Source organism: Zosterops lateralis (genome assembly GCF_965231275.1).
Source record: "Zosterops lateralis genome assembly, chromosome: 3".
Taxonomy (NCBI): domain Eukaryota; kingdom Metazoa; phylum Chordata; class Aves; order Passeriformes; family Zosteropidae; genus Zosterops; species Zosterops lateralis.
Genome location: NC_139764.1, coordinates 21,915,703 through 21,934,160, shown reverse-complemented (window position 1 = coordinate 21,934,160; position 18,458 = coordinate 21,915,703). Strand labels below are relative to the sequence as shown.

The 18,458-nt window shown below is 44.8% G+C and overlaps 1 protein-coding gene across 1 annotated transcript; it reads left to right on the top strand.

Moving 5' to 3' along the window:
- The first annotated feature begins 578 nt into the window (after nucleotides 1-578).
- Nucleotides 579-18,203, top strand: ACBD3 (acyl-CoA binding domain containing 3). Its single transcript, XM_083856548.1, has 8 exons — nucleotides 579-852; nucleotides 7,796-7,937; nucleotides 9,009-9,149; nucleotides 9,869-10,027; nucleotides 11,460-11,634; nucleotides 14,131-14,323; nucleotides 14,994-15,278; nucleotides 16,129-18,203. The coding sequence occupies exons 1-8, from the start codon at nucleotides 594-596 to the stop codon at nucleotides 16,338-16,340; spliced, it is 1,566 nt and encodes a 521-aa protein (XP_083712674.1). The 5' UTR covers nucleotides 579-593; the 3' UTR covers nucleotides 16,341-18,203.
- The last annotated feature ends 255 nt before the right edge of the window (nucleotides 18,204-18,458 follow it).

Here is an 18,458-nt window from a genome sequence, read left to right as displayed (position 1 = left end):
AGTCCAACCCCCTGCCAGAGCAGGGTCACCTGGAGCAGGGGACACAGGAACTTGTCCAGGAGGGGTCCGGATGTCTCCAGAGAGGGAGATCCACCACTCACTCCCTGGGCACCAGTGCCCTGCCACCCTCAGTGTCAGAGGCTGAGCTGTTGAGGTGGAACTTGTTGTGTTATAGCTGAGGGCCATTGCTCCACATCCTGTCACGGGCACCACCGAAAAGTCTCGGCACGTTCAGGTATTTTTATGTATTAACGAGCTTCTCTCTCGGTCTTGTCTCCTCCAGACTCAACAGGCCCAGCTCCCGCAACCTCTCCTCCTGAGGGAGATAACGCTGGTCAAACACCACTACCAACCAAAGAGGCGCGGCCAGGGCGCCCAGCGGCGGCTCCCGCAGACACCCACAGTCCCCGGGATTCCCGGGATGCCGCAGCCCAGCCCCGAGAGCAGGCGGTGTCCCTGCGGGGAGCGGAGGGGCCGAGCCGCGGGCGGGGCGGGGCGGGCCCGGAAGATCCGGGTCGGAGGGGACGGGAAGTCGGGACGTGGCCGCCGCAGCGGAGCGGGAGGCGGAGGGCGGGCGGAGGAGGAGGAGGAGGATGGCGGCGGTGCTGAGCTCGGACCGGCTGGAGGTCTCGGTGGACGGGCTGACGCTGAGCCCCACCGCCGAGGTGCCGCCCTGCGAAGCGCGGCCGGCCGAGGGCGAGCCGGCGGCGGGGCGGGGCCGAGCGGGCCCCGGCTCCCCGGGCGCGGCGGAGGCCGGCGGCGAGGCGGCGGAGGAGGCGGCGCTGAGCCTGGAGCGGCGCTGGGGCTTCGCGCTGGAGGAGCTCTACGGGCTGGCGCTGCGCTTCTTCAAAGGTGAGCCCGGCCCGCACCGCCGGGGCAGCCACCGGGCCGGGCTGCGGGGCTCGCCCTGAGCCCCGGGGCCGCCGAGAGCCGCGGGGGGCGGCCCCAGGGGCCAGCAGCGGGTCCCCGGCCCGCGGGGATGCGCTTCTCCTGGAGCCGGGCCCGGAGCGGAGCCTGCCCCGCTGTGGCACTGCCGGGGGTGGGTGTGCAGCCTGAAATGGGAGCGGCAGGGCTCCGCGCCGGTGGCACCGGAGGGGAAAGCTGCAGACGTGGGCGAGGAGCGCCCGCCGTGAGGGGTGTCGCCCTGCTGACAGCCCGGCCGGGCCTGGCGGGACGTGCCCGGCCCTCCCCTCAGCGGCCGCCACCCCAGGGATGGCTTCCCTCCTGTGGGGCCGGAGGACACAAGCTTGGCATGTGCCAGGGGAAGTTTAGGAGGAATTTCCTCACAAAAAGGGTGATTGGACATTGGATGGGCTGCCTAGGGAGGTGGTGGAGTCTCTGTCCCTGGAGGTGTTTAAGGAAAGACTGGACGTGGCACTCAGTGCCCTGGTCTGGTTGACACGGTGGTGTTCGCCCATAAGCTGGACTCAGTGGTCTCAGAGATATTTTCCAAACTAACTGATTCAATGAGTCTGTGTGCTGCCATGAGCCCAGCAGGCAGCTGTGTAATACCTGGAGTGTTTTTGCTGGGATCCCATGTAGCCAGGTTTGCCTCTGTGGGAAGGCAGACGTGGGCTGTGGGGCTTTGTAGTGAGCTGTGCTCACTACACTGACCACATTTCAGCACTGTATCACTCCTGTGGCTCCCAGGCAGACACTGCTTCAGGTGCAGCAGGAAGCCCAGCCTCGTGGCTGCAGTAGGGAAGACAAGCTCTGCGCTTGGAAAGGTCAGTCTTGTGGCAGTCAGTTGTTAGGTGACCTCCCAGGGAGGCTGCCTCTTCTAAGGGCAGGCACTGCTGGCAGGTGGAAACACTGCCGGAGGGACAAAGTTGTCTTTCTTCACGTTGGCTGACCTGCACCTTGTGGTTGTTAGCAGCACATAAGCAGTTTTCTTTAGCCCTGATTCTTTGTCTCTGTTCTGATACCCTTCCACAAAGTAGTTATTTTGTTAGCATGCTAATAAAGAGAGGTGTTACTTTTTTAAGCTCTAAAAAAGCATAAGGGATCATAAGATATTTTTTTTTCCCCTCCTGTATCAGAAGTTTTCAGGTTGTGGAAGCATTTTACTTAATGTCTCTTTCTTCTTTCTGTAAAAGAAGTTGCTTGAAAGAGTTCTGGTTGTGGTTAATGATGCAGAAAGAAATGTCTCTGCAGTAGCATGTTCCTTGTCTCGGTCAGCTGTGGTTTTCTTCTATCTTGGGTTGAATATTCTATGGGAACCTGGTTTTACAGTGTAAAGCGTGTTCACAGTGTGAACTTGTGTTTGCAGTGCAAAAGTTACGTGCTGTGAATGACTTTATCTATATTGCTGCTATGTGCCAATAACTTATATCTATTATATCAGATTTTAACAGAATTTATGTGCTGGCTTTATCTTCTCTCTGATGGTGAAGTCTGTGTGGGGTGTTACTTTTGTGTAGGTTCCAGTTCCTTGCCTTGTTCTGTCTTAGCAATAGCTTTTTTTGTTGCTGTTATTTTTAATCAAAACTTAATATCAACATGTTTCAGTTTACTCCTGCTCCTTTTTTAGCCTTTGCAATTTCTTGTAACTCATGGTTGTGCTGATAAGATGATAATTTTCCCCATTCAATTGTGTTGTTAGTCTTTCCAGTGAAAACCTTGTTTCCCTATCCTTGTGGCTGGAATAACTCACAAAGTCATTGCCCATCATTTCATCTGTAGATTTTTTTTCCTAAAAGTGACATAACACAAAGATTTTTATGTATAGACTTGATGGGGAGCTACAGGAGCTTGTAATACTTGGGTTACTGATTCTGCCAGCTTGTTCTATATCTGCACAGCTCCAAAAATAAGTGGTCTCGTTTCCAAATTATTTTCATGCTGTCAGAACAACTGTGGGAGTGGGCACGCTTGGTTAGCAGCCCTGTGCATGCCAAGGAGCAAATAGGGATTCCTCCTGTACTTCAGGAGGCAACAGATCTGTCTGAAGGGTGGCCCATGTTAATAGGTCAGTGCTGAGACCTCATTTCTGACCATTCTGAAAACTTTGCTGATGGTTAAGCAGCTTTTTTTTTCTGCTTCAGTGTACAGCCTGAGTTGTCTGTAACTCTTGGGGGACTTTTGTCCAAGAGAAGTTGAATCTGATCAAAATACTTTGAGTTTGCTTATTAAAATGACTGCTAACACTTGTCAGTGGTGGCTTATTCTGCAGGTAACAGAATTGCTCAAATACAAGACAGGGTGGGAGTGTGTATAAACAGTGTGCAAAACACAATGGAAACTAGGCTAGGATATTAAAGAGACTCAAAAGCTACTTTATTCTGTCTCTGATAAAGACAAATCTAAAGCAGATCTAAAATGCTTGACCCTGGGTCACTTCAGCTGTCAGGCCTTAGGCTGTGCAGGAGATGTGCACTGTCTTTTTTGTTTTGTTTTGTTTTTTAACATTCATAATGGCTTGTGGAGAGAGCTTTTCAGAATAGCAGAGGCATAGAAAATACATGGTAACGGTGTTCCAGTCCATTTTTCTGTGGGAAACAAGAGCCCTCTTTCTCTTCCTGCTCTGTTAAGCCTAGTGCAGGTCAAGCAGCATTTTGGCTGCCATTAAGAAGCTGCTCCACTGTGCTGGATCCAGTGTACAGGGGAGAGCAGTCGTGTTACAGTCGTGGTACATTTCTTTGTCTCCAGGACTGCCTGTGATTGTGAGCCCTGGGGCGTCTGGCACAGTAGAAGTGTCTCTAATGGCTTATTCTGCTTGCTGAGCTGGCGTGAGTTGTGCCTCTGAAGGTAACCTGTTCAAGCTCTGTCCTGAAGCAGGAGAGGGTGGCTTGCATAGCTCTGCCAGCAAATCTCTCTCAGGATCAGCCTGGCTTTGTTATTTTCCACATCCTGTCATTGAAATACCATTGCACCCAACCTTCAATATATGACAGTCCCTGAAGTGTTCGTGCACTGTCTAAAGTGATTTGCAGTGCAGCACATCTGAGCAGGCAGCACACAAACCGTATCATTTTGGTATCTAAAAGCTCTCCTGGAATGTTAAGTACTCTAATTTTCTTTGACTGCACTAAGTTATTTCCTCTTATCCTAACAAGAATGCATCTTCAACCTCAGCAGAACATCATTCTCAATTAATTGTTTGACCTCTTTTTTTTGAGAACTAATTTGACGGTATGATTGTAATTCGTAAATTAAGTAGGCTCTTGTTGTCAAGAATATGAAAACCCCAATCATGTATCTACATTTGTGAAGTTGTGCTTTGATCATATTTAATTGGAAGGGCCAGTCAGTAATTCTGTTGATGCAGAACACACTTTCAGGAGAGGAGGATTAGGAGTGTAAGAGTGAACTGGGCTCTGCAGGCAGCAGTTCAGTCCTCACACTTCTCAATTTTGGTCTCACTCATGCAAATGACTGTTGCAAATGAATAAAATTAACATACATGACTTCTGCTTTTAAAAGCTATGAGGTGAAAAATCACTCTTCACAAGTTGTTTTCTAGCTGCTTCTAGATGACTCAACTGAATGCTATCCCAATGGAATTAGGCGTTTAGAGTGGGTATAGTAGGTGAAGTTGGAGTGGAAGGTACAGCCTGGTGTGCAGTGTTCCTAAGGGGGGAAAAAATCTAAAGTTACAGAGGAGTAACAGTATCTTGCACAGTGCAATCTCTTAAGTTGTTTATTAAACTCCTTTGTGCCTAAATTTGCAGGCTTTTATCAATTCATGTCAATAATACAGTGCCACACAGTGACACAAACCCCTCACATTACTAGTGACAGCTTCATCTTTCTCTTGTGGTTGAAAACCGAGCATATTCCTGGCCTTGTTGTGTCAGAGACACCAGTGGCTTAGGGAAGGTTGTACAGTTTCTGTATTACTGTTGTGCACGTCCTTTGGATTTTTCAGCGCGTTCCCTGGAGCTCTTTGATGTTCTTCCACTTCCCGACAGCTGTATGAGGTGTGTGGCTAATGCCTGCTTAAATGGCCCGTTCACGGATGCTTGGATACATTTGGCACTTCTGCTTGTCTAGACACACTAATGCTCTTTCTGGCATATTTGACTCTGCAGATGAATTCAGGTCCTCCAGTTCAGTTAAACACCAACAATTCCTGATCTTTGGGGTGATTATACAGTGTGGTTTATGCTGTAGAGTTCAACTGCAAAATAGTTAGTATGAAACTTCACTGGCTGGCTGGCTGCAAGTGTTTTTCTGATAATTTGCTTCTAAGCTGTATAATCTACAAGTCCCTGAAAGCTTGTCTTGTATTTTTTCCTCTTTTCCCCTCTCTTATTTAGCTTGTTTGTTGTTCTTCCCTTGGGTCACCATTCTTTCTAAATGCAGATTTTGGCTTCTCTCAGTAATTAGGGCATGAGGTCTGACATCTCTGTTCTGTGAAAATGCAGCTGTGCTGCGCATTGCATGGGAAATGAAGATTTTTTCACTTTAACTTTCTTCAGGAGCTCAAATACTGATGGTGTTATCTGGCTTAGGTAGCATTCAGTACAGCAAATAGCTGTGTGTTTGGCCGGACAGATGTAGTAGGTGCAGAGGTTGTGAAAAGTAAACAGAGGGTGCTGTAGGGACCCCCTTGAGAGTCATGCTTTGCTTAGAAGCCTGGCAAAATTTCAGGGCAGTACCTTTGTCAATTGACTTGCTTTGTAGCACGATGCCCCGGGATATTAAGTATTATTTCAAAGTACACGCTGTTTATTGAGGCTAATGGAAGTGCTTGTTACCTAATAAGTAAATTCTGAATTGAGTGTAAATTGTGAAGAATTGAGGAAAGCCAAAGGGCTCTTTGGAAGGCCTGAGAGCATAAGAGCAGGAGTTGAAAGCTTACCAGAATGTGGTGATTTGCATCTTTTAAGGATCACAGACTTGGGATGGGAAGGGACTGCTTGGGATTTATGTCTTCTATGTCTTCTGTGTCAGGTTTAGCCCTTCTTTTCAGTTCAGGCTTCGTGGCACTGTCTCCGTTTAGGTTTTGAACATCTCCAGTCGTGGAGACTTGAAAACTTCCCAGGGCAACCTGTTCCAGCTCGATCACTCTCAGTTTAAAAAAAAAAAAAAACCAAAAACAACAGCATTTAAAAAACCCCAAAACACCAACTTTAAGCAAACAAAATCCCACAAAAATGCTTAAGTGGCATTTCCTATACTTCAGTTTGTGTCAGCTGCCTCTTGTCCTTTCGTTGTATACACTGAGTAGACTCTGGTTCAGTTTTTACATCCCCCCCCCTTTTTCTACCCCACCAGATATTTTTGGAAGTAGATATTTCTGCGGAGAAAGGCTTCTGTTTTTGAAGCTGGCAGCTATATTTGCTGTAAGGTTGTGTGACACTGGGGCAAGAGCAAATACTTGAAATTCTGCAAGAGTGATGTGGACTCCTAGGAATGGATAATAAGTAATTAAATATTTGTCTTCCTAATCATTTGATTGTGGCTTCAAAACAAATGGCATGCATGTAGTGGTTCCTTGTGATGTTTCAGCTGAGTAAGTCCAGCAATGTACTGAACTTTCTCTGTCAAAAATAGAATGTCTTGCTGTGAACTGCAAGCACTTTCCCGCTGGGATTGTTTCTGATTTCCAGAAGTTTTTGCTCTGAGTTTCTCAATAAGCTGCAGTAGGGGTATTTTCCTTCCTCTCTCATTGTGAGATTTGCTTCTTTCCCTATTAGTAACTGTTCCCAAGTGTCAGCCAAGAAATTTTGCAGTATGTGTCAGCCTGAAATTTAGGTGTGGACTGTTCAGTTTGGGGCTGTAAACAACTTGCTCCAAAGGAGAACTAGGGATGAGTGGCAGCTTTGTCTCCAAGCTCCCAGTTACATGGAGAGCAGTGCAGTCATGGGAAGTGACTGTCTTTTACCTCTTGGAATTGGCTTCCTCATTTCAGCCCTTCCAAAAGGAGATGGTGCTTATTTATTTGTTTTCCTGTTCAAGAAAAATGTCTTTTTCTTAATGAGCAGTGTAGTCACATACAGCAATGCCGGTTTCATTGATTTGTTTTGACAATTTAAATGTGTTAAGTCCTCGCTGACTAATTCATATATCATTTTAAATCAATGCAAGTATCTTCTTACCAGTAAAAGCATGGTGGGATCTAACTGGGAATCCTTCAGAAGAGGTTCCTGTGGAGCCACTGGAACATGTTCAGGCTTATGTTGCCTTCTTATTGTCAGAGTTCACTGTATGTGTTGGTGCTGATGGAGGCAGCTGCAGGGCTTTTCATTGTGGGGTGCTGTTCCAGCTGCCTTGGCCAAGGGCAGCAATTGTATTCCCTCAAGGACAACTCTCCTTGACTCTTAATTTTTTCCTTTCTGCTGTTCTCCTTGCCTTCAACCTTGGTTGTTCTGCTTTCATCAATGTGAAGAGCATGAAAGGAGAGCAGTTTATAAAGTTAGCATCACGTCTTTCTTTGGGGAAAACCCTTCCTATGCACAGTAGAGGAGACACTTGGCAGACACATTTGAATTCAGTTAAGGTTTTTTAATATTTTGGAGATATAGATCCATATGGTATGATGTTCAGCAAATTCATGTAAATATTTTTGTGATAATTGACTCACTAAGACTGACTGTAGATAGCGGGATGCAAAGCACTCCACACTGAAGTTTTCATTAGCTGAAGCAGATGTGTTTCTTCTGGACAGGTCTATATTTTATTTAAATAGAACTGACTTAATTTGTCTAATCTTTTGTGAATTGACTTTTTTCTCTTCTTTTTTTTTTTTTATGGTGCAGATCGTGGTAATGGTTATGCAACGTCCTCATTCATATTCTGTGCTTAATTAATCACATCAGTGAAAATTTCTTTATTCTTTTTTCCCCTACAGAAAAAGATGGCAAAGCCTTTCATCCAACATATGAAGAAAAGCTCAAACTTGTGGCACTGCACAAGCAGGTTCTGCTGGGACCTTACAACCCTGACACTTGCCCTGAAGTTGGATTCTTTGATGTTCTGGGGAATGATAGAAGGTAAAAGGGCTGGTGCTTTTGTTGGTCTTAACTCTGCTTTTCCTGTGAGAAGATCACATCATCCAATTTCTACAAGTATGTGGATTATCTCAAGTGTCTGTGCTAGTGGAAAGTGAAAGTGGCCTCTTCAAATACATCTTAGAATTGTGAGTCACAGTTCAGTACAGGAACTAAGAGAAGATTATTGGCTTGGTTTTTTTTTTCAACCACACTAGCAGCTGCTCTGCTGACAGTCCAGTTTCCTGTAGCAGTTTAAGATGCATTAATGTGCAGGCCTGTGTTTCATCTGAATTCCACACCATGGTTACAGCAGGCCAAGCCTTTTGCCAGTGGTAGAAGCATTCACCACAGCTTGTCCTAACACCAAAGATAATTTCTGAAGTCAGAAAATTAAAACCTGATGCATTCAAACTCTGAGTAAATCTTTTATGAGACCTGGGAAGTCTCAGGTATGTCTCTTGTGTTGCTTGCAGCTCAGGCTGCACTTCTCATGTTCATTGTTGATCTTTTTAGTGTTCTAGAGTGAAGGTAATGTGCAACACAGCAGTGGCTTCTCTGAGGTGGACCCAGGGCACTGCTTTTGCATAAAAGGATGCAGCTTTTCTTAGGGAAAAAAAAAAGCTTTTCTTAGGAAGAACAAGGCTGTTCCTTTCAACTAACTGAAGTGCTGCAATCGATAGTTGTTGTTGGTGATGTGTTCCAACAGTTGTTATCGTGTTTGTTCATTCAGGAAAATGTATACCTTTTTTTCCACAAACTAGAGTAGAAGGAGGTTGAAAAAATACTTCAAGTTCACTTGTAGCTGGGAAGTTTTTGGACATCGTTCAGAATTCAAAGGAGGGTTGATGGGATGTATGAAATTTCATGTAAGAGCTGAGTTATGTCTATTTGAAAGACAGGAGAAAAGGGAATATTGTACTGTCTTTGGGACGAAGTTAGTTCTCTGAAACTGCAAATGATAATGTTTGGTTCCTGGTCTTCCAACTCTTTTTCTCTTTGCTGGGTTGTCAGTGCTCACTTCTGGCTTGAAAAGAGTTGAGTCTGTTATTTCAGCTGAATTCTCTCTCTCAGGAAGGAATGGGCTGCCCTTGGAAACATGTCAAAGCAAAAGGCTATGACAGAATTTGTGAAGCTCCTACATAGGTGCTGCCACTTGTTCTCAACGTATGTCACTTCCCACAAGATAGAGAAAGAAGAACAAGAAAAGAAAAGGTAATCTTTGGTGCTTTGGTGTTGGCATCAATGGAGTTTGTAACTCTTGGCCTGTGGACAGTATCACAGCTAACTTAGGTTGGAGTTGTCTTGGGAAGGGAAACACTTGAAATGTAGGTGGCTCTGGTACCATTTGATCTCTTTAAGCCTTTTTACTTTGCCAGTAATGGGTGGTTGTTTAGGAGTTTTAAATTTTTTCCCAATACTGTCATCTGCTTAAGAAGAAATGCTTCACAAGATGTCTGCCCGAATATGTCTGTGGACTAAATATACAGAGAATATTAAGTTGTCAGTTTTAAACTTCTCTTCTAATATGGCTTAGCACCTTGACAGGGGCTGCCTTATTATTGCTTCCAGGTGTGGTTATTAAGTCATAGTATCCACATCATTATTGAACATGTGTGAAAACTTGGGAGATGTGTTTAAAGCTTCCAGGCAATTTTCTCTCCTATACAGGTAGCATAGTAACAGGTTAGCATGAATATCAAATTGTAACACAGAATTTACCTTTGTCATGCTGCTGAGTGCAGTAAAACTCCGCAGTAATGTGGTTTTCTCCTGTGTCCAGTAAGACTTCTCCAGGCCAATTTAAGTGTGAGGAGATGATACCAGACAAAAAGGGTTCGCTGGGCAGGCAAAAGGCAGGTTACAGCATGTTGAAAATAACTCATCCTAGGATTGTAGGAATGCTGAAATGGCTCATTGAGTGGATGTTGCAGGAGAGAAGAGGAAGAGCGAAGGCGGCGTGAAGAGGAGGAGCGGGAGCGGTTACAAAAGGAGGAAGAAAAACGTAGGAGGGAAGAAGAGGAAAGACTGAGAAGGGAAGAAGAGGAGAGGAGGAGAATAGAGGAGGAACGACTTCGGATGGAACAACAGAAGTGAGTGGTGGAAACAAACAACACTTGAAAGAAAACGACTGCCTTGCATTTGAGACAATTGTACACTTGAAATATACAATTCTAATTATATTTAATTGTTCCCTTCTCATCCAGATGCTGAAAACACAGATCTGGATTTGCACATGTAATATTTAAGAGAATAGCAAAGCTGTTCCACATCAGTCAGCAGCTATTTTCCACCATAAAAATGTCTTTGCAGGGGGTGTCTCTGAAGTAGATCCTATGCTTGCTATGTAGTGGTTTTGAGAAGGGAGCAAATAATTAAACCACAAGTTTTGCTGCTTGTTTAACGTGGTGAGAGCCAGAGGAGTGTAAGAGACAGACATAAATCTATATATACAATAAAAAGTGTTGCACAGTGCTAAGTAACAAGGAGTGTGGTATGCCTTGAAGTTGAGGGGGTTTTTCACATGAATGGGAGTTGTGTATTAAATGGTCATAGCAGGTTATGGAGATAAAGAGTTCAGACAGAAAAGGAATGTGGATACCAAGTGTATCTAAACTGGTCACAGTTTGCTGAAAAGCAGTAAATCCTGCTTTTTGGGATATTAGACCAGTCTAATACTGATGCTTTAGAATGTGATTTTTGAGGATAGGAGAAGTGTGAGGAGGAGAGAATTTTTTTTTTGCAATTGTGTGATACTTCTTCCTTCCTCTGAAACATTGATAGCTGGTTACTGATGGACATAACATGAGACAGGCTCTGGATCTATCTTGTCATTCAGCCATAGAATTTCTGTTAGTTCTTTGGAGAGAGGAGAAAAACAGCCTGTGCATATGTAACCCTTGTGTTCCTCCTGAAGTTTCAGCAGTTGAGATTACTGGAGATACAGATACCCCCGTCTGGCAGCAGTTTTTTTGTTGTTGCTGTTCCTGAATTAGGCCACCGCCAGTCATGTTTTTCATACTTGTTTGCATACTGACCAGGAAAACTAAGATAGTTATGTGGTGTGATTTTCTTCAATTCACGAAAAAGCACTAGTATGCTGTGCCACAGCAGGTTTGTTCCTACCAATATTTATAGAAGGCCTGCTGGAAGGATGGATTCTGGAAAAAGCATATGTGAGCTTTTCCTTTCCTTGTTTGAGGAGTTTAGTCATGTGGGTTTTGTGTAGCACTACCTCTTTATCAGACTACAGGTTGACAATTATATAAGAGCTCTTGTTGTTTTAACATTTGATGTTTACAAACACTGGGTAGAAAATGTTGCTCCCTTCTTTATGTTCTCGGTGTCTTTTTAGGCAAAACTCACACCTGTGTTAGCTCTGGGTTCTGGTGGAGTATGTAGATTTATCTTGAGTGGGTTTTGCAGAATGGAATGAAGTGATTTAAGTGGCCCCAGAGGCAGCTCAGGGCAGGGCTCTGCAGTGCCCTGAGCTGTTGTTGAGGCCGTGCTGTGCTCCCGTGGCAGGCAGCAGATCATGGCAGCGCTGAACTCGCAGACGGCCGTGCAGTTCCAGCAGTACGCCGCTCAGCAGTATCCCGGCAACTACGAGCAGCAGCAGATCCTCATCCGGCAGCTCCAGGAGCAGCACTACCAGCAGTACATGCAGCAGCTCTACCAGGTGCAGCTGGCACAGCAGCAGGTATGGCTGGGGAACCTCGACTTTGTGTCCCAGGCTGTCACTGGGGAACGAGGGCTTTGTGACCCAGGCTGTCACCAGGATGCATTAACTTGTCTGCTGCTATCTCTGTGAAAAGATAATTGCCACAGGGAGAGCTACCATGCTAGTGACTAATGCTGCTTCAGATCCAAACACCAAAGCCCCTTTATTTGTTTCATCTTTTGGAGTAGTTTTCTGAAGCAGCTGTTAATTAAGAAAGCACTAAGCAGTCTTTACTAATGGTTTGGTTCAATATTACTATTAGAGACGAAATGTGAACCGCTCTGCTGCACACTGGTGATGTGTGTGTGTAATTTAATGACATACCAGTACATCTGAGCACGAACAGACCTCTTCAGGTGACTCTCCTGAAGATCTGTGCAGAGCAGCAGGCCGTGGTCAGCCCTGTGTTTCTAGCTGAGCGTGCATATGGAGCACTGTAGCATCACTGCTGGGTTGGAGGTTGCCTTCTCCCTGCCAGCTTGAGCATTGCTGACTTCTCTCTCCTTTTGCACCTATTGTCTGACTTCATCAGGTACTAATACATGATGAAGTTGCTTGCCTGCAATAAGCTGCTCATGATTAGGGTGGGAGGACAGACTGTAGCCTGAAGTCTGTTCTTGAGCTAAAGATCTAAAGTTCAGTAACTAATTTCCTGTTAAGTCATTTGTATTTTGTGGAGGCTGATGCCCTCAGTAAAGAAATGTCCAAGGAAGGGAGCCATGTGATCCTCATGAGGTTCAACAAGGCCCCTGCAGTGGGTCAAGTCAGGGCACTCCCCAGTATCAGTACAGTCTGGGGGATGAATGGGTTGGGAGCTGTCCTGCAGAGCTGGACTGGTGGGTGAAACACTAGGTATGAGCTGGCAATGGACTTTTGCAGCTCAGGAAGTCAGTTGTATCCTGGGATGCAGGAAAACAAGTGTGGCCAGAAGGTTGAGGGAGAGAGGTGAGTCTCCCCCTCAGCTCTGCTCTCATGAACACCTCACCTGCAGTGCTGCATCCAGCTCTGGGACCCCCAGCATAAGAAGGATGTGGACCTGTTGCAGTGAATCCAGAGGAGGCCACAAAGATGCTCAGAGGGCTGGAGCACCTCTGCTCTGAAGAGAGGCTGAGAGAGATAGGGCTGTGCAGCCTGGAGAAGAGAAGGCTCTGGGGAAGCCTCACTGCAGCCTTTCAGTACCTAAAGGGGGTTTGTAAGAAACATGAAGAAAGACCTTTTTACCAGGACCTGTAGTGACAGGATGAGGGCAAAGGTTTTCATCTGTCAGAATGTAGGTCTAGATTGAACATAAGGGAGACTTTTTTTAACAGGGTGGTCAGACACTGGCACAGGTTGCCCAGAGAAGCCGTGGAAACCCCATCCCAGGAAGTATTCATGGACAGGTTTGATGGTGCTTTGAGCAGCTTGGTCTAGTGGAAGGTGTCCATTCCCATGGCAGGGGTGTGGAACTGGATGATCTTTATAGCTCCCTTCTAAGCCAAACCATGATTGGGTGGAGCTGAAGTGGTGTAGGAAAGGCAGAGACTTTCTGCCCTGTTATAATTACTTTTTGCACTTCCCTCATGTAACTTCCATAACACTTTTCAGGAATACTTTATTTGGATGCCTATGAGTCAGCTGCATTGGGATCTGTTAGAGCAGTTAGAAAGTGCTGTTCTGCTTACAGATCAGCTTCTGATCCAATTAATCTTGGAAAGGCTGTATGCAATGGGTTTGTAGAAAAATTCACACCATCTTTCTCTCAGTGCACAAAACTGCTGTAGTAGATAGTGAAATCTGGACAGCATCTGTGCAATTGCTTAAATTTGAAATCTCAACTGATACTTTTCTATATTGTCCTCATATTCCTGCAGGATACCTATATTCCATTTGCTCATCAAAATCTTGTGATTATTAGGTTATCATTTAAAGTGACACTATCACTTATATCTTTTCTCTGTCCCAACAAAAGAGCCTGTGTTCTCTCTGGACTGATAACAAAGGACAGGGACGTTGCTCAAGAGAGTTCTCTGTTTAACTCATAAATTGGCAAGTAGCTAATAGACCTTCAGTAGTCAGCTCTTGTTAGACCTGGATGAGCTCAGGTTGGATAGAACCCTTCCAGCCAGCAAAAAAAAAAACCCAAAAAACCCCAGCAAACAAGTCACACTTCCAATTTTGATAGAAATGTTACGGGAATGAAAAGCTTTCGTAGTAGAGTGCAAGAGTGTGTGTGTCCTGTAGTTAATTTGAAAGTTGCATTTTTTTGTTCAGGTTGTATCCACCAGCCTAGAACCAAGTGACTTCACATCCCTTGGGGCTAAGTAGATGTAACTGGTTGAAGTGTGCTGCTCCTGGTCTTCTGGGTCAAGCCCCTTTGTAGGGTGAAGGGGGAAGTTTTTTTTCTTTGAATTGCCATTATACCTTCTGCTGGAAGGTGTAAAACTGGCACCTTGTGAGGGTTTGGTTGTACTTAAATTCCTTAAATTGTTTTAGGCAGCCCTACAGAAGCAGCAGGACGCAGTGGTGGCAGCGACAGGGACGGCCCTGACTACTGCATCGAAGGTGACCAGCCCTGCCCCAGGGGACACCCCATCCATCAATGGGCAGGCCAGTGCACATGCAGACAGCCCTGAAAAAGAGTTGGATCCAGAGGTTTTGGAAGAAGCACTGGAGAATGGACCAAAAGGTGGGGCTAGCTGAATTTCTTAATTAAAAATAAATAGCAAAAGCCTTTCTTAGGATTTAGGTGTCTTAAGTAGGGGTTACTGTGGTTCTTTGTTTAGCTTCATTTGCATATGGAAAAGCTAGGTTTGATTCCTGGGGCTGCTGTCTCTCGTGAGAGAATAATATTGCATAGGCAAAGCTCAGCTTTGGGAGGGGAAGGAAAGAGGAAGCAACAAAAGCATTTCAGCAAAGCTGATGGGATCCAGAACCTCCTGTCACTCTAGACTTGAAGGAAAGGAGCATAGAAGTTCCAGCACAAAGCTGTTCTGGGCAGAAATATGCTCAGTTTTATTTGAACTGAGTCAGTGCTGTTAAAAGATCCTTCCAGTGAAGGGTTCTATGCAATATAAACCTGTCACCTGTAGCAGTACATGTGCCTTCTGAGGCTTTTCTGCATGAGCACTGTTGTTTTAAATGTGGTGGATGGGTAAACTGGTAGCATTTAGTAATGTTATAATTGAATTTGCACTAGTTTGTATATCTTTTCAGAGCTGAAACTTGCTTCTTCTGTAAAAAAAAAAGTTCGTAGCACCTTTGATGCTTGGGGCCCTCAAGTGCTCTCAAGGCACACTTAAGTATGCAGCATAAATAACTGAAACAAAGCCTAACTGGAGTATTTCCTCCCCTCTCAGATTCTGTCCCAGTGATCGCTGCCCCATCCATGTGGACACGACCCCAGATCAAAGACTTCAAGGAAAAAATCCGTCAGGATGCAGACTCTGTGATCACAGTGGGCCGAGGAGAAGTGGTTACAGTCAGAGTACCAACTCATGAAGAGGGGTCTTACCTCTTTTGGGAGTTTGCTACAGACAGTTATGACATTGGTTTTGGGGTGTATTTTGAATGGACAGACTCCCCTAACACTGCAGTCAGTGTACATGTCAGCGAGTCCAGTGATGATGAGGAGGAAGAGGAAGGTAAGCACACTAATGCATGTAAACTGTCAGGGTTGGCTGTGAGGGAACCCCCCACTGATGGTCTTGTGTAATCTCCTGCTTTCCCTGGCTTCCATCTGGCTGGAGTCATGTTTTCAAATTTGAATAGGAGCTGCAGTTCTGCAAGTAACTTCAGTCCCCTCCCTGGATCACAGATTAAAACAGCTGAGGCTGGGGAAATCCTTTTCCTAGGTGATCTATTCAGTAAACTAAAGTGAAACCTGTGCTGTAACAGAGCACAGTGGATCTGCACTCTGAAACCTTAGGAAAAATCCTTTCCTGCTGTTCAAGAGATGTTTCTAGGGAGGAAGTTTCCTTGAGGCTGCAGCAAAACAGCTTCAGAGAACAAGTCCTGACAGTGCCTGAGGCACAGGTCACAGCCTTTGCCTATGGAGGATCTAGCTTCACAAAAATGTTTTGAACTGAGCATGTGATTTGCTTGGAAGGAGCTGCCCTGACCCAGGAAACAGTGGCTTTCTGGGCATCACTACCAAGTAATCTGTGCTAGTCACTATGTCACATGAGTGGCTCTCAGTGGTGGGTGATTGTGCTACTGAAAACTAGAGTTTGGCATCTCCACAAACTGACCTGGCTGTGCTGGGGAGATGGGTGTGGTGACTTTTAATATCAAACTGTTAAAACCATGATAAAGTGAGCATGTTTGCTTTTATTTCTGCTTCTGAGTGCTTCACCCCCAGCCTTGGTATGAATCCCTGCGACTCCTCTCGTCCCCAAACTAACAAAGAGGGCCTTGTCCCCTAGAGATTAGTCTGACTTTTCTCTCATAAAGCATCCACCCATGTTCACTGACACCCTTTTTTTTCCTTTGCAGAAAATACAAGCAGTGAAGAAAAAGCCAAAAAGAATGCCAACAAGCCTCAGCTAGATGAAATAGTGCCTGTGTACAGACGAGACTGTCACGAAGAAGTGTATGCTGGCAGCCACCAGTACCCAGGGAGAGGAGTTTATCTTCTTAAATTTGACAACTCCTACTCTCTATGGAGGTCAAAAACAGTTTACTACAGAGTTTATTATACTAGATAAAGGTGTGGCTGTGTCTGAGGCTGGGCTGTGCAGAAGATGTCATTTTATTTGGAATTTTCTTCAAGCATAATGGATCCTTTTGAGTCTGTATTTCATCCTGTCTGTATCTGTATGGTTTGTGTGAACTTCTAACAAGTAGACACTGGGATCTTCTTGCTCCATGACACTAATGCATATTGCATTGGGCTTAACACAGGATCTCCCTAACCTTTTTGGGGATTGGAGTCATTGGCTCCAGTGCTGAGGTCACATCAATTGCAGTTGTTAAAGCCTCATGAAAAAGGGGGAGGGAGTTGCTGGCTCACTGGCTGGGTGATCTGATGTTTCCAGGTCTGGATGCCTTGAATAACTCGTTGATGGTTAATTTAAAGGTCCCATCAGTAACTGGTAGATTTGGATGCAGTTTGCTGTGTAGCAAGTTTCTCTTAACTGTAATTGAATGTCAGATTTTTTTACACCATTAAAACTTGAAACTTTAAGTTAATGCAGTTTAGAAACAAGTTGTCTCACTTCTGTCCTCATCCAAGAAGAAACATTCAGTTCCTTAAACCAGTGTAGTGTGTAAGACAAGGATGAACAATGTCCTGAAAGTACAGCAAATAACCTCTTCTGAAGGTGTAAGCTGAATGACGTTTAAAAGTATGTGTAACAAGAAGAACCTTCATCTCTGCCCCACTGCTAACCCTGGAATAAAAGTTGTATTTTGATGCAATTGACTTTGAACAGGACACAGACTACTCCTGAGTTTAATAGGGGTTTTAATGGGGTAGACTGAAAAAAAAAAAAAATGCTACAAACTTGAAACCAGTTTTGTAAGACCTGAATATACATGTTGTGTGTCTGGAGAGCAGTCAGTCACTTTGGTAGAGTATAGGAGTTAATGTTGCACTAATGATGGAAATCACTGCCACTCCATTTTAGTCTGAACTGGTGATAGTGGGGTGCAAACTTTCTGCTTTACTTGGTAACTCTGGGCAGAAAGGCCAGGTGCACATACAGATACTTAATGTAGCTTTAATCTCAATTTCATATCGTTTGGTTGGGGCATTTTGTATTTTGTATAGCAAAAAAACAGTGCAGGTGTCTCCTTGGCTTGAGGCTGCAGTAAGAACATGCTCTCCCCCAGAGCCCAAGGGTGACGTGCTGCAAGAATGACTTTGCAAGTGCTCTCTGCATGGGTGATGCACCTTGTTACTGAAAGGAAATGGTTGCTTTGGGTCTCAGACCAGCTCTTGCAGTCAGGCTTCCATTGATCAGCTGCAGCATGCGCAGTTCCACGGCAAATGATGCTGAGTTGGCGGGGTTTGTTTGAAGGGTCAGTTTGTACATACATGATACTTTACTTTTCTCATACCAACCATGGAGATGCTTCTCCTAGAGTGCTTAACTTGTCATCTTGCTTTTTGGGTCAGCAACACGTTACCAGCTTACAGCTAGTTAGTGCTGCTTTATCCAAAAACACTGTACAATGTTCTGCTCTTGTGTACATACAGTATATAAACCATGAATTTAGAAAGTACCTTGCTTTTAAAGAAAACTGTATTTAATGTAAAAAAAAAAAAGAAAACAAAACAAAACAAAAAAACCCTTTTAAAAAGGCAGGCACTAATATATTTCTTCTGGTCTTCAGATTACTTTTTTTTTTTTTTTTTTTTGTCCATACAAAAATGTTACAACTTTTTCCTCTAAGAATATCTGTTCTTGGGAGCAGTGTTTGTCGCTTTAAATGGCAGCACTTACTGTCATGTGTTGGATGCTAGAACTTCTACGTTTTCAGACTTTTTTTTTTATTGCCTCTGGCTGTTGATAGTACAGTACAAGTGCGATTTCAAGATACCTTGAGATAGTATTTAATCCTAATTAAAATACATTTATCTGTAATGCTGTTGGCTTTTTATTAATTTGCAAACCTTGGCATTGCTGTGTATGGCTCTTGAGCTGAGATAAGCTTGTCATCTCTCCCATGTTCAGAGGTTCAGCACCATGCTCACACTGTGGTCAAAGGCTCTGCCCAGGAATGTCACTGCCTCGCTGGATGAGGCTGTCTGTCCATACTGGAAGAACCCAGCTTGAGCTGCATCATCTCTTTGGGTTCTGAGTGGGTAGCAGAAGGGGTTG

Excerpts from the sequence above, each read along its gene's own strand:
- ACBD3 (XM_083856548.1), top strand. The coding sequence starts at position 594 with ATGGCGGCGGTGCTGAGCTCGGACCGGCTGGAGGTCTCGGTGGACGGG. Across the intron at positions 9,150-9,868 it reads GAAGAACAAGAAAAGAAAAG|GAGAGAAGAGGAAGAGCGAA; the intron begins GTAATCTTTGGT and ends TGGATGTTGCAG. Across the intron at positions 11,635-14,130 it reads TGCAGCTGGCACAGCAGCAG|GCAGCCCTACAGAAGCAGCA; the intron begins GTATGGCTGGGG and ends AAATTGTTTTAG.